At 42.5% G+C, this 14,516-nt stretch overlaps 1 protein-coding gene across 2 annotated transcripts; it reads left to right on the forward strand.

The window, feature by feature from the left end:
- Positions 1–1,199: 1,199 nt before the first annotated feature.
- Positions 1,200–13,141, forward strand: LOC135558355 (ATP-binding cassette sub-family F member 2-like). Of its 2 annotated transcripts, none has more exons than XM_064992103.1 (15): positions 1,200–1,295; positions 3,427–3,598; positions 3,878–4,090; positions 4,585–4,767; positions 5,227–5,398; positions 6,149–6,244; positions 6,791–6,893; positions 7,968–8,063; positions 8,332–8,451; positions 9,829–9,918; positions 10,089–10,199; positions 10,494–10,556; positions 11,046–11,174; positions 11,668–11,871; positions 12,166–13,141. In XM_064992103.1, exons 2-15 carry the CDS (start codon positions 3,460–3,462, stop codon positions 12,280–12,282), a joined length of 1,836 nt encoding a protein of 611 aa, XP_064848175.1. In that variant the 5' UTR covers positions 1,200–1,295; positions 3,427–3,459; the 3' UTR covers positions 12,283–13,141. The 2 variants fall into 2 exon arrangements, with proteins under 2 accessions (XP_064848175.1, XP_064848174.1); XM_064992102.1 differs by lacking the exon at positions 1,200–1,295 and adding an exon at positions 2,672–2,848.
- The last annotated feature ends 1,375 nt before the right edge of the window (positions 13,142–14,516 follow it).

Below are 14,516 nucleotides of genomic sequence, written 5' to 3' on the forward strand. Positions count from 1 at the left end.
CTATACCGAACAAAAATATAAACGCAACCTGCAACTATTTCAAAGATTTCACTGTGTTACAGTTAAGGAAATCAGTCAATTGAAATAAATAAATTAGGCCCTAATTTATTGATTTCACAAGACTGGGAATACTGATATGCATCGGTTGGTCAAAGTAACGTTAATAAAAAATAAAAAAAAGTAAGGGCGTGCATCAGAAAATCAATCAGTATCTGGTGTGACAAACCATTTGCCTCACGTCTCCTTCGCATAGAGTTGATCAGGCTGTTGATTGTGGCCTGGGGAATGTTGTCCCACTCCTCTTCAAGCTATGCAAAGTTTCTGGATATTGGCCGGAACTGGAACACGCTGTCGTACACATCGATCCAGAGCATCTCAAATATGCTCAAAGAGTGACATGTCTGGTGAGTATGCAGGTCATGGAAGAACGGGGACATTTTCAGCTTCCAGGAATTGTGTACAGATCCTTGCATTATGCTGAAACATGAGGTTATGGTGGCGGATGAATGGCGCGACAATGGGCCTCAGGCTCTTGTTACGGTATTTCTGTGCATTCAAACTGGCGTCGGTAAAATGCAATTGGAGGCGGATTATTGGAGAGAAATTAACAATCAATTTTATGGCAACAGCTCTGGTAGACATTTCTGCAGTCAGCATGCCAATTGCATGTTATCTCAATTTGAGAAGTGAAAACCTCAGTTTATATTTAACATATCTTATATTATAATAAATAATCAGAATATGCAAAGTCTAACCATGTTTCAGGCTTATTTACAATGACTGCCTACCCCGGACGAAGCTGGGCCAATTGTGCGCTGCCCTATAGCCTCTTACTTTTTAAAAATTTAAATATTTTCCTAATTCTATTTCTGTAACTGCATTGTTTAAAGGCTTGCAAGTAAGAATTTCACGGTAAAATTGAGGTACCTGTTGATTTTACCCATGTGACAAATACCATTTTATTTGATTTAGATGAGTAAACAAGCTTGTCTACTGTTTAATAGTTACAAATCACAGGAGTTCTGGCCACACTATCAATGATGTTGCAATAAATGAATCATTTCTCGTCTTGACGCTTTTTTTGTGTTGTTGTCGGTGATGACGTACAGAATACACCATTTCCCAGCAACCATTCCTTTACTCGCCCTAAATTAAAATGAGAAGGTGGAGCTACAAAGACAACTCGGCGTTTCATTGGTCGGGTGAGCCGGCGTAGGGAACACGCGACAACGAGATCATTCTTTCTTGTGCGTTTCCAACGTCGTCGCCGCCGCCGGTGAACAGGTACAAGACCGGTGAGAGAATATATATTTAATTATATTTAAAAACGTATAAGAACCACACCTGACATAGTCACGAACAATAATATACAAAAAAATGTCGTATGTGGGCTTTTAGTAAGAAGATACATGATTGATTCGATCAGTAACGTTAGCTAACTAAAGTCGAGCTAGCATACCCGCCGGTAAACTAGCTAGTTACACAATGCAGTGAAGAGGACCACGAGTTGCTTCGGCATTAGCCACCAGTTAGCTGAATCATTACTTGGAGTCTGACTCAGTCGTTTTTTGGGGGGTGGGGGTGATTTATAGCCAGCGGAATTTATTGGCATCTGTCAAATCAAAGGATATGAAGGCCCACACGATTCCTGGATTTGTGATAAGATTTTATAACTATATTCGGACGTAATTTTAGTTGGGCAATTTTACCTTTGGTTGAATATAACCGTTGTGTGTGTGTATATTTTTCGACCTAGCCGTTTAGCTAGCGAACATTAGCTTGGTAATTTAGGGGCCTCTATTTATCAACCTCCATATAAAATGGCCCAGGGCGCCAGTTTCGCATCTAGTTAACTACCGCAGTTGGGCTAGTTGATTAAATTATGTAGCTACTAGTTACGCACAGTTCTTACAGGATATTGGTTAAAATAGCTAACTAGGTAAATGGCAGGAAATGCGTGTGAGGACGACACGTGAGATGACATTACCCACCTGTCTTAACTACCCCGGTTCTTCAGCGCTTACCGCTATGCTGTAAGAACGAACTGGCTTGCTACAAGGGAAATGATGCTGGCATTTATTGGTGTTGTGTAACGATGCTAGGCCCGGAATGTACTGATGTTGCAATCACCACGGCACCAATATAATTAGCTAGTTACATACCGTTAGCGATCTTGGCGTAAAATCCATCAGCTGTGTAACCAGATATGAACTAGCAATTTTGTCTTTGATTGCGATTCATATGAATGGAAGCCAATGATGTCTATGAACACCAGCTTGTGTTAATACGATGTAGCTAATGAGGCTTTGAAGCCACCGGCCTCCATATTGGTGCTCCTCAGTAGGCCCAGTCCTCCATAGAAATTTATGGAACTCTGCAGTATTTCAATAACATTTAAACACCAAATTACATGTGTATTTGTAGTGGGAGCAGTTAAATTGGTACAAAAATGTTGTTCTTTTTACCCCTTTTTCTCCCCAATTTCATGATTTCCGATTGGTAGTTAGTCTTGTCCCATCGCTGCAACTCCCGTACGGACTGGGGCGAGGTGAAGGTCGAGAGCCATGTGTCCTCAAACTCGACCCTGCCGCACTGCTTCTTGACACACTGCTCGCTTAACCCGGAAGCCAGCCGCACCTATGTGTCGGAGGAAACACAGTCCGGCTGGCGACCAAAGTCAGCGTGCATGCACCCGGCCCACCACAAGGAGTCTCTAGAGCGCGATGGGACAAGGTCATCCCGGCTGGCTAAACCCTCCCCTAACCCGGACGACACTGGGCCAATTGTGTGCCGCCTCATGGGACTCCCAGTCGTGGCCAGCTGCGACACATCCTGGGATCAAACCCGGGTCTGTAGTGATGAATCTAGCATGGTGATGCAGTGCCTTAGATCACTGTGTCACTCGGGAGGCCGTGTTTATATATATTTTTTAATGTTTAGGTTACATAATATAATACTAAAATATGCATTGAGGAGTCTAATAGAATATACAGACACGCTTTCAAATATTTTTTTAAACTTTGGAATACCAAAATGGCTGTGCGGTGGCTTCAAAACAGTGCCCCTTGTATGTCATCTAGGGTTAATACATATCATTAATGGCAACTAAGGCTGGAAGGGAGGACTTGCAAGACTTCCACTAAAGCCCGATCAAGTGGGTCTTTATCAGGGTTAATTGCATTGAATTTCCCATCTAGCTGGTCAGCAACAAGTCACCTTGAATCTAACACAGGCAACCCCTTAAGTCAACCATTTATATAACGTTACTTTAATTTGTTTACTCGTGGCTGCATCAAACAATATAAAATTACTTTCACCTTAAGACTGCTTAGCTACCGTATTAGCCTCTGATAATCCAGATGCAGGGAACACAATGTTACTGACCCAGTTTCCCCTGCTTTGTCCCCCTTCTCGCTGTGTCTTCAGGTTGAATTTTTTCCCTCGAGGTCCTCAGCAACCATGCCCTCCGACCTGGCCAAGAAGAAGGCGCAGAAGAAGAAGGAAGCCGCCAAATCCCGGCAGAAGGCCAAAAAACCAGGAGAGGACGGAGAGGGAGAGATACCAGAGCAAGGCCAGCAGAATGGAGCAGAAAGCAACGGTAATAGTTGTCTATCATAAAGGAACTAAAGGGCTCAAGTCTAAATCCTCTTCACAGCTACAATAGGTGCTCAGAGATGTGTTTTGTTTTCTTCTTGCACTAAATTGTAAATAGCTCTTGAGCGTCTGCTAAATTGCTGTAGTGTCATGTAAGTGGGTGGGTGGTTGGTATCTCATGTTAAATAGGGGTTGACTGGTACACACATGTCTGTCAGTGGAGATGGATAACCCCTTTTATTCATGTATAAAATGACAAACTTAACATCTCACTGTGTCACAGGAGTGGATATGCTGACCAAGGAGATGGACGAGTTTGAGCTGAAGAAAACAGAGGCGCGGGCTGTGACCGGTGTCCTGGCGTCGCACCCCAACAGCACGGACGTCCACGTCGCCAGCTTGTCGCTCACCTTCCACGGGCAAGAGCTGCTGCAGGACACCAGCCTGGAGCTCAACTCGGGCCGGCGCTATGGCCTCATTGGCCTCAACGGCACTGGTAAGTAGTTACCGCCACCTGAGTTGTGTTCAATGAGCATAAAACGGAAGAAACCCCTCAAATTACATTTTGGGTAGAAACACAAATGTACCTTTTTTTTCATTGCAAAACATTTTGCTACGGTGTGCTCTAATGAACATGACCCAGTGCCTTTGGGACACCTTTTTTGCCATGTAATCTTCAGCAGTGGGTACGCCCGTCTCAGTGAGTACGCTTTTCAACCATCTCAGCCGTTTATTGGAACAATGGGGTGGCAGGGTAGCCTAATGGTTAGAGCGTTGGGCTAGTAACCGAAAGGTTGTCAGCTCGGGGATTCGAACTTGCAAGGTACAAATCTGTCGTTCTGCCCCTGAACAGGCAGTTAACCCACTGTTCCTAGGCCGTCATTGAAAATAAGAATTTGTTCTTAACTGACTTGCCCAGGTAGAATAAAAAAGTCCACCTTATTTACGAATACAACATTTGATCTCCTATGGGGACTCTACTTTTTCCAGGTAAATCCATGTTGCTGTCAGCCATTGGCCACCGCGAGATACCTATCCCAGAGCACATTGACATCTACCACCTGACCCGTGAGATGGCGCCCAGCGACAAGACGGCCCTGCAGTGTGTCATGGAGGTGGACGCGGAGAGGATCCATCTGGAGAAGGAGGCCGAGCGACTGGCCTCCGAGGACTGTGAGTGTTTTGCATTCGTCCTTCGTCTACTTTGTCCTCGTAGGAAGACCATTGCTAAAAGTGTCTCAAATGGAGCAGTTTAAGGTTGTTCCTATTTAGCTAAACGTTTTGTACCTTGCTGTGGTGATAGTGATTGCCTTTTTATAGTGGTGGATAGGTTGTAGTAATTTAAGAGTATTTCCACGTTACCATGGGAACTGTGCTCACCGTGGCAGCTTCCCTTCCTAGGCGTGGTACACTACTTCCCATGTCCCGAACAGTCCTACAGAATGAGTTCCCTTCATGATGTAGCTTCGGGCAACGGGCACAAAGGCTTATTTGGTGGCATGAGAACCGTGATTACATCCCCCCCCCCAACCAGTTAAAATGAAAACCGTTGAGTAGAAGTTCCCTCCCTTCTGTCCACCACTCCAACTCATCTCTTTTCCTCTCTCTCTCTCCTTTTTCTCTCCCCTAAAGCTGAGTGTGAGAAGCTGATGGAGCTGTACGAGCGTCTGGAGGAGCTGGACGCAGACAAGGCCGAGGTACGGGCCTCCCAGATCCTCCACGGCCTGGGCTTTACCGCCGCCATGCAGCAGAAGAAGCTTAAGGATTTCAGCGGAGGCTGGAGGATGCGTGTCGCTCTGGCCAGGTAAAAAAAAAAAGTGTCTTAGTGTAAGAGTGCTGATCTAGGATCAGGTCTTCATTATCCACAGCTCTGGGTCTGTATTGATAAAACATCTCAGTGAAGGAGTGCTGATCTAGGATCCGTTGTATAACCTTTGAATCATAACAGGTGGGGACCTGATCCTAGATCAGCAATCCTACTGTGAGACACTTTCTGAACGCAGGCCTTGAGCCGAGTCTTTTTCATAGAATCTCAAGCATCGCTACAGAAATTCCCTTTTTAACATCTGTCTAGAAGAAGTGTCAGATCTTCATGAAAGGGGTAGGAGCCAGGCCGCTAGGGTTCTGAGGGGCCTAGCGCTATGGGATATATATTTTAATGCTGCGTAGGCGTTTGCCTAAGAACTGTTTGGGAAGTGATGTAAAGAAAGGCCGAATGATAGCGCCGCCACCAAGCAGTATGTTCACAGTGCGGCGGCGCAGTGACAAAAATGGACCGAAGCGTTTATCTGATCCCTACAGTTCTGGGCACTCTACTCTTGTGTTCCGTTTCACTTTGCCCAGATGCCTTTAGTCATTAAAAACAATTTTATAGATTTAAAAGGTTTTAAGATTTAAAAAAAAAAAAAAAAATCTAAATCACACATCAATAAGAATCTAAGAGTGAATGGGTGTTTTTCATTTGCAAATGCCCTGTTTTTCAAAATGTTTTGGGTCATCCCCCCCCCCAACAAAAAAGAAAGTAATGTTTTGTTTGTGTGTTCCTCGACTCCAGAGCCTTGTTCTTGAAGCCCTTCATGTTGTTGCTGGATGAGCCCACCAACCACTTGGACTTGGATGCCTGTGTGTGGCTGGAGGAAGAGCTTAGCCAGTAAGGCCATTTACCTGTGTGTGTAAGATGCAGGCCATTACTTTTCTAGACAGATTTGGGCCATTTATTTTTATTAGCTCGAAAAGCCACCGTAGATTAAAGGCGGCTATCTGCTATGACCTACTGTGGTTTTATTGATCGACAACTCCAGAGGTAAACTAGGAAGTCGTGTAAATGTGTTTCCGCCTTTAAGATATTACTGCTGCTGCGACATGATGTAAACAAAAGGCCGAATTATAGTGTCCCTGCCTGGCAGTATGTTGTCAGTGCGGGGGCGCGTTGACAAAAACTAGACCGAAGCGTTTATCTGATCCCAGCAGTATGCCAAAGTGTAGAACGGACGCCACAGGGTTTGTTAGTTCCAACATGAGATGTTTTAGACATTACTCATGGAGTTTACTAATCTGTGCTAACCACTAGCTATATACTTACTTTGACTATAATCCTTTACATTTGGATGGAGAATCCCCATGTTTGGTGTAACTCTAGATTAGCTAGCTTTGTGTATTTTGAAGTGTCCAAACAATTCTCTCTCCAATTCAACAGATTTAAACGTATTTTGGTCCTGATTTCCCATTCGCAAGACTTCCTTAACGGCGTGTGCACCAACATCATGCACTTACACGAGCGCAAGCTGAAATACTACACGGTAAGAGCAACTGCACCCTGCCACGAGCCAACATGGACCAATGAGATGTTTGTCTGGTTTAGAATAATGCTCCAAGTCAGAGCAGTTGCATTTCCTGTCTTCGGTTGATAAATAAAACACCAGTTTATCATACTTACCAGGGCCTAAAATTAACACCTGCCAAACATGGGTAGAACTTGGCATTGGCGGGTAAGTATGTCTAATTCACCATTCATGTGAATTACAGGGATGTAAACAAATTTGTGCACAAATTGTGAGAAATGTTCTTTGTGCATATGGAACATTTCAGGGATTGTTTTATTTCAGCTCATGAAACATGGGACCAACACTTCTTGTGTTTATATTTTTGTCCAGTGTAAAATTAAATCGAACATATACTACATCACTTATTATTTGTAATACATTTTGTTTTTAGAAACATTACTAAGCATGCTCATGTTCTGTAATTATTGATCAAATATTTTGTCTGGTTAAAAAAAACTAATCTGTGGCTGGTAGAAATGATATCTACCTGCCTCCATGATTGGTATACAAAAAAGTTAGTTTTACACCCTGATACTTTTTCAGACTTCAACCATCTAGTAGTTTTTATATTGTATTTGCCCTTGGTGAGTTACTCTGGATAAAGGTTAATATATTCAAGTCATAAGAACAAAGGAAAATGACTCCAGTGTGCGAGTACATCCCATTTCAAGTGTAAAATGGTACTCATGTAAAAACAAAGGTTTAATTACTGGTAGGGCAGGGACGGGCAACTTTGATTGTGGGGGGGGGGGGGCACAAAAAATGTTGATGAGCTGCAGTTGTGCTTGGGTCTGTGTACCAACATCCATCCTCCCCCTGACATGGGCTAATTTAATTGAGTGACTATCAGTGACAGACACAACAAGACAAACTACTGATGGACAACCACATTTCGACAAAATTGTACCTTGTGTATTCTACTCTTGATCCGAGAGCCTTCAAAGGGGGACACCAGTTGCCTATCCCTGTGGTAGGCTGTTTGTTTACATCCTGATAGGGAAACTGTTTTACTTCCTGGTAGGGCAACTATGTTTGTTTACTTCCTGATAGGGCAACTATGATCAGTACATAAAGACCAGGGAGGAGCTGGAAGAGAACCAGATGAAGAGATTCAACTGGGAGCAGGACCAGATCAAACACATGAAGGTATCTAAGATTCCCTTTCTCTAAACACGCTTCCTCATTCACTAGTGGTTTGGCCATTTATTTATGTGAAATTCGGGCTGACGCCAGTTATGTGATGGATCAAGCATAGTGATGGGTTATTTTGGAACCACCTAGGGTGTGGTTGTTTCATACAAACTGTTTTAAGTTGAATAAACTCATGTGACACACAATGATGAGGGAGTGAAGGGCTTCACCAAACAGTTATTTATTTTGTAAACCTCCCTTTCTCTCCTTACCACCCCACCAGAACTACATAGCCCGGTTTGGGCACGGCTCAGCCAAGCTGGCTCGCCAAGCCCAGAGTAAAGAGAAAACCCTGCAGAAGATGGTGGCCTCTGGTCTGACTGAGAGCGTTTCCAATGACAAAGTAAGTTTGTTTAGTGACTTTGACTCGGTGGACAAAGGTGACAGTGCTTCCCATATAGGGTTTGAACAGGGTCTTTTTTTTTTTGGTGTATAATTAGTTTTGACTACAGCCCAGGGCCAGAATTATCTGGCCTATAGTAAGTGGATATTACTGCAGGTAACTCTTTTATTTTAGAAAATTCTGAACATAGTTATGGTCTATTGTGATGCAAAGAAGTGTACAGTAGATGCCACAGAGTGAGTTAAGTTCCAGGATAATAGATTTGTTTTTATAGAATTGCAAAATAGGAACCAAAATCTCACAGCTCCATTCAGGGTGGTAGGTCACAAGGCAGGGATCATCCTCAGATCTGAAGACAGTAAGCTATATCCTAAACTCCTCCCCGAGGACAGTAAGCTATATCCTAAACTCCTCCCCGAGGACAGTAAGCTATATCCTAAACTCCTCCCCGAGGACAGTAAGCTATATCCTAAACTCCTCCCCGTGGACAGTAAGCTATATCCTAAACTCCTCCCCATGGACAGTAAGCTGTATCCTAAACTCCTCCCCGAGGACAGTAAGCTATATCCTAAACTCCTCCCCGTGGACAGTAAGCTATATCCTAAACTCCTCCCCGTGGACAGTAAGCTATATCCTAAACTCCTCCCCGTGGACAGTAAGCTATATCCTAAACTCCTCCCCGAGGACAGTAAGCTATATCCTAAACTCCTCCCCGAGGACAGTAAGCTATATCCTAAACTCCTCCCCGAGGACAGTAAGCTATATCCTTAAACTCCTCCCCGAGGACAGTAAGCTATATCCTAAACTCTTCCCCGAGGACAGTAGGCTATATCCTAAACTCTTCCCCGAGGACAGTAAGCTATATCCTAAACTCCTCCCCGAGGACAGTAAGCTATATCCTAAACTCCTCCCCGAGGACAGTAAGCTATATCCTAAACTCCTCCCCGAGGACAGTAAGCTATATCCTAAACTCCTCCCCGTGGACAGTAAGCTATATCCTAAACTCCTCCCCGAGGACAGTAAGCTATATCCTAAACTCCTCCCCGAGGACAGTAAGCTATATCCTAAACTCCTCCCCGTGGACAGTAAGCTATATCCTAAACTCCTCCCCGTGGACAGTAAGCTATATCCTAAACTCCTCCCCGAGGACAGTAAGCTATATCCTAAACTCCTCCCCGAGGACAGTAAGCTATATCCTAAACTCCTCCCCGAGGACAGTAAGCTATATCCTAAACTCCTCCCCGAGGACAGTAAGCTATATCCTAAACTCTTCCCCGAGGACAGTAAGCTATATCCTAAACTCCTCCCCGAGGACAGTAAGCTATATCCTAAACTCTTCCCCGAGGACAGTAAGCTCATTCTTCTCTTCTCCTTTAGACCCTGTCATTTTGTTTTCCTCCCTGTGGGAAGATTCCCCCTCCGGTCATCATGGTACAGAATGTCAGCTTCAAGTACTCTGATGACCAGGTAGGTGATTGTCCAACCTCTCACTTCTGACTGAATATTTTTTTTATCCATTTGCTCTATTTATGACGAGAAATTCCAGCTCCAAACTACTCAATCACGTTTTTTTTTTTTTTTGCGATATTGTTAGTGTGAATTTCTTATTTTTTTTCCCCCCTTGTTTGACATTTCAGCCCCATATATACAAGAACCTTGAGTTCGGCATAGACCTCGACACCCGAGTGGCCCTTGTGGGGCCCAACGGGGCCGGGAAATCCACCCTGCTCAAACTTCTCACTGGAGAGGTGAGTCTTGACATTGTTATGATTATATGGTCATTTAGCTAACTAATTGTTCTGCTATTCGGCCCTGCCAAGGGGCATTACCTTAATGGTACCGTTTTTACTGATAAGTGAGGGGCCAATGAATAGAAAACATGTACGTTGTCACTTTCTCATTTCCTGTTCAATTGTCTTTTCTAGTTAAATGGCTATTTTATTTTCTTCAACTTCTCAAAAGTATACATGTTTCTGATCAGACATCCCATCCGTCTCCTCTCTCTCCACCCCGACTCACGTCTCGTCATTCTTTGTCCTCAGCTCCTCCCTACTGACGGTATGATTCGCAAGAACTCCCACGTCAAGATTGGCAGATATCACCAGGTACCATTTAAAATGCACTAATATTCTAAACTGTCTTGACAATTGTGTCCAGAAACATTTTTTTTTGTGTGTGTGTGCTCCTACAATAGCAAAAATTGGAGTAGACTGCAAATTTTTGAGATGACTGGATGGTCAGTGGCATCTTTAGTTTTATTTAATTACTTGAAGTTAAAGTCATCCCCCAGTGATATTATTATTAATTATTAAAAAAAGAATTAGAGCTTATGGTTGAAAACGAAGTCCCAACTATAAAAAGTGATGTACACATTAAGTTCTAGAGTCGATGTCTGCGTCCATGCAGGAATCTAATTAGCATTAAAATAAATCCATCAATCTGTCAGTTTAAGATAAGTTTTTTTTTTAATTTTTTTTTTAAATTGATGTCTCAATCCACTGCATCCATCACGGGACAGAAATTAGATTTTTTTTTTTTTTTACAACTCTACACGATTCACATGGATGAACCTACTCCTCATTTCCCCTCTAAAGCATCTAACTGAGCAGCTGGAACTCGACCTCTCGCCCCTGGATTACATGATGAAGTGTTACCCAGAGATCAAGGAGAGGGAGGAGATGAGGAAGATCATTGGCCGTTATGGGCTGACGGGCAAACAGCAGGTCAGTTTGATCATTAGTGATCCTAAAACATTGTCATGTAGCAGGGTTTGATTGAGACCGTCTGGCATGCCACGGGAGTGGGGTTTGTACTTTTGGGACTATTCCATTGGTTCCATTTGCACCATTCAAGCTCCAAGGGCAGCTTATGTATTTGGAGAAAGAAAAACAATTCTATTTGAGCCCAGGTTTGCAGGGTTGTAGGTCATTTAAATTAAACCGAAGTCGGAAATTTAATTAAAACCATAGATGAATTGGGGGGCTGTCTTAGGACAATTTACATTTTAGTCATTTAGCAGACTCTTGTACAGAGTGACTTACGGGAGCAATTAGTGAGAAGTGCCTTGCTCAAGGGCACATCGGCAGATCTTTCACCTAGTCGGCTCAAAGATTGGAACCAACGACTTGCCGATTTATTGGCCCAACGCTCTTAACCACTAGGCTACCTGCCGCCCTGATTTACTGACATTGGTGCCAATTTTCTGCATTTTACCAGGTGAACCCCATCAGGAACCTGTCTGATGGGCAGAAGTGCCGGGTGTGCTTCGCCTGGCTGGCTGGTCAGAATGCCCACATGCTCTTCCTGGATGAGCCCACCAATCACTTGGACATCGAGACCATTGACGCCCTGGCCGACGCCATCAACGAGTACGAGGGCGGCATGATGTTGGTTAGCCACGACTTCCGGCTCATCCAGCAGGTTCGGATAAAAAGACTAGAACACTTTTTTTTTTTTTTTTTGTATGAAAGGGTTGTTTTTAAATACATTGTTGGACAACTGCCACACTGTCTGAATATACTTCACCATGCCATTGGCATACTGGTGCTGCACTGTTGCACTCCACTAATATACAGTGGCAGAGTCAACATATTTTGAATGAGTTTATTATAAATAGTCCTAGTTTATATATACTTATTAAAATCTTCGTTGGAAGAACTGGGATTGATGCACATTTGTCCCTTTTCAACCCCGTTTCTCCTTTTTGCTCCCTAGGTGGCCCAGGAGATCTGGGTTTGTGAAAAGCAGACCATCACCAAATGGAACCGGGACATCTTGGCTTACAAACACCATCTGAAAAAGAAGATTGACAAAAATTCGCATGGTGTATAAAAAACAGAAATTATTAAAAAAACAAAAAAACAACCTCCCCAGATTCAAGACTGTGGACTCCCAATTTCCCATTCCATCTTCACTTGACTATTTATCTCAAGAAGCATGTTGCTCCATTTCATGATGCCCATTTCCTTCCTGCTTAAAGCCTCTTTACAGGCTGCTGGAAGGTTGTGGTGCTTCCTAGTTGCCTTCCATTGCTTACCCCTTCAACAGGCATACATACGGTATCTTAATTTCTCTGAATTAAAAAGTAAAATAAAAAAAATGTATCCATTTAATGTAGTGGAGAACATGTGCACTTTGTTTTTAATTCACGGTTCATGACCTTTCCACAGATCAGATCTAGGTAGGATATAAACTGCCTGCAGGGTTGGGTAGGTAAAAATGTAATATGTTACCTGTTCAAAATTGTCAAAAGTAACTTGGATTACCCAAACTCTAATCTGATTTACTTTTGATAACTTTCCCCTTTGGGAGGCATTAAAGACAAACATGAAGCGCATTTGTCGTCATCGGTGGTCTGACTTGTCAGACTCGCTCCGGTGCAACAAATTTAAACTTGCCCCCCCCCCCCCCCGATGCTGAATTGTCATTGAGAAAGGTGTCATAATGTATTATTTTTTGTGATCATACTTTTTAAATCTAAAAAGTAATCTAGTTCAAGTGTGTAATCTGATTACAATATTTTTGCTGGGAACGTAACTGATTTGTTTTTAGTAATCAGATTACATGTAATCAGTTACTTGCCGCAGATTTTTAGTTTCCTTTCACTTTTTAAAAGAGCTTTATTATTTTGTCATTATTTAACACTGTACCTGCAATAATGGGAATGTCTGAAATAAAGGAGCAAAATAACTGACGTGGTCTGTTTTTAGTAACATGACAATGATAACTTTGATTTCATCAGTAAGTTGACAGTGCTTTAGCATAAATTGTGCTTTTTTTTTCTCTCCCCCCAGTGTCTTTTTAACCTTTTGAAATTTGTATAGATATTTCAAATTGATTGGCGTTACAGCCCACATACTAGGTTTGGTTAGCTCTTAGCAGGGCTAGGCCATGTCAACGTCTGCCTCGCATCCTCCCTTAAGACATTTGCTTGAAAAATGAGCAAAGCAGCAATATTATTTGTCCCTCTTGAGATGCCATAGCAACAGCAGCCAGTATACACTTCCTCAAAATAGTTAACTAGGATAAATAAAAAAAATATCAGAAATTGACATTTTTGCCAAATAGGTCTGTCATGCAATTTTACATCTAAGATGTTTGGTACAGTATTTGTCAAGTGAAATGAGAACTCGTTTCTTGTTGAATGAAACACTTAATTGAAGAATCCTGTCTACTTGCCACTCCTATTAGTAGTACTGTTGACCTTCACACATTTAGGGATAGAGGGATCTATCTTTTGTCAAATATGGGCAGAGATTTCCTCAGTTAGGCAACGTACACAATGGCCGTACATTGGAATCATCTATGTGTCAATTACATTCTGGGGAAAAGTTAAGCACTCCCAAGTAGTGAATGGGAATCAATTGGGCACAAATTAATTTTGCGAACTACATATTTTGTGATATTTTACTTGTTCTCTGTAATAACTTGTTTTTAACTTTCAATTAAGACTTAAGCTGTGTTCGAATACTCATACTAACCGTACTATTTGTCATGTAAATTGAGTATGTAGTATGTCTATTGACTTTTCAAATTAAGTAACTTATTTGAAAAGTCATGACAATTACATTGCTCAACATTTGTCATAAATGCAATGTTTATTTATTTAACTGGGCAAGTCAGTTAAGAACACATTCTTATTTTCAATGACGGCCTAGGAACAGTGGGTTAACTGCCTGTTCAGGGGCAGAACGACAGATTTGTACCTTGTCAGCTCGGGGGTTTGAACTTGCAACCTGAATTTGTATCAGCTCTTGTCGGAATTCAGCTGCATATTTTCTTCAAATCTTAATGTTGTGGAGCCACGCCCATTTTCTAAAGAATTGCATTATGGGCCCTAAAACCATGGAAATAGTGTCCACTGCTTGTATACTTTGTATTTTGGCAAATGTTGTACGACATCCGGGAACTTTTGGCATACTAACAGTATGGACCAATAAGCATACTACATACTCAATTTACGTCACAAATAGTGCAGTTAGTATGAGTATTCAAACACAGCTTAGGTCTTAATTGAAAGGAAAAAACAACACCCCACAGAAGCGAGGGTAGGCCCTACGTGGAAT

Source organism: Oncorhynchus masou, chromosome 17 (genome assembly GCF_036934945.1).
Source record: "Oncorhynchus masou masou isolate Uvic2021 chromosome 17, UVic_Omas_1.1, whole genome shotgun sequence".
NCBI lineage: Eukaryota > Metazoa > Chordata > Actinopteri > Salmoniformes > Salmonidae > Oncorhynchus > Oncorhynchus masou.

Coding starts and splice junctions, on each gene's coding strand:
- LOC135558355 (XM_064992102.1), top strand. CDS start 2,687: ATGCACCCGGCCCACCACAAGGAGTCTCTAGAGCGCGATGGGACAAGG. Junction 3,599..3,877: donor GAATGGAGCAGAAAGCAACG/GTAATAGTTGTC, acceptor ACTGTGTCACAG/GAGTGGATATGCTGACCAAG. Junction 8,064..8,331: donor ACCAGATCAAACACATGAAG/GTATCTAAGATT, acceptor CCACCCCACCAG/AACTACATAGCCCGGTTTGG.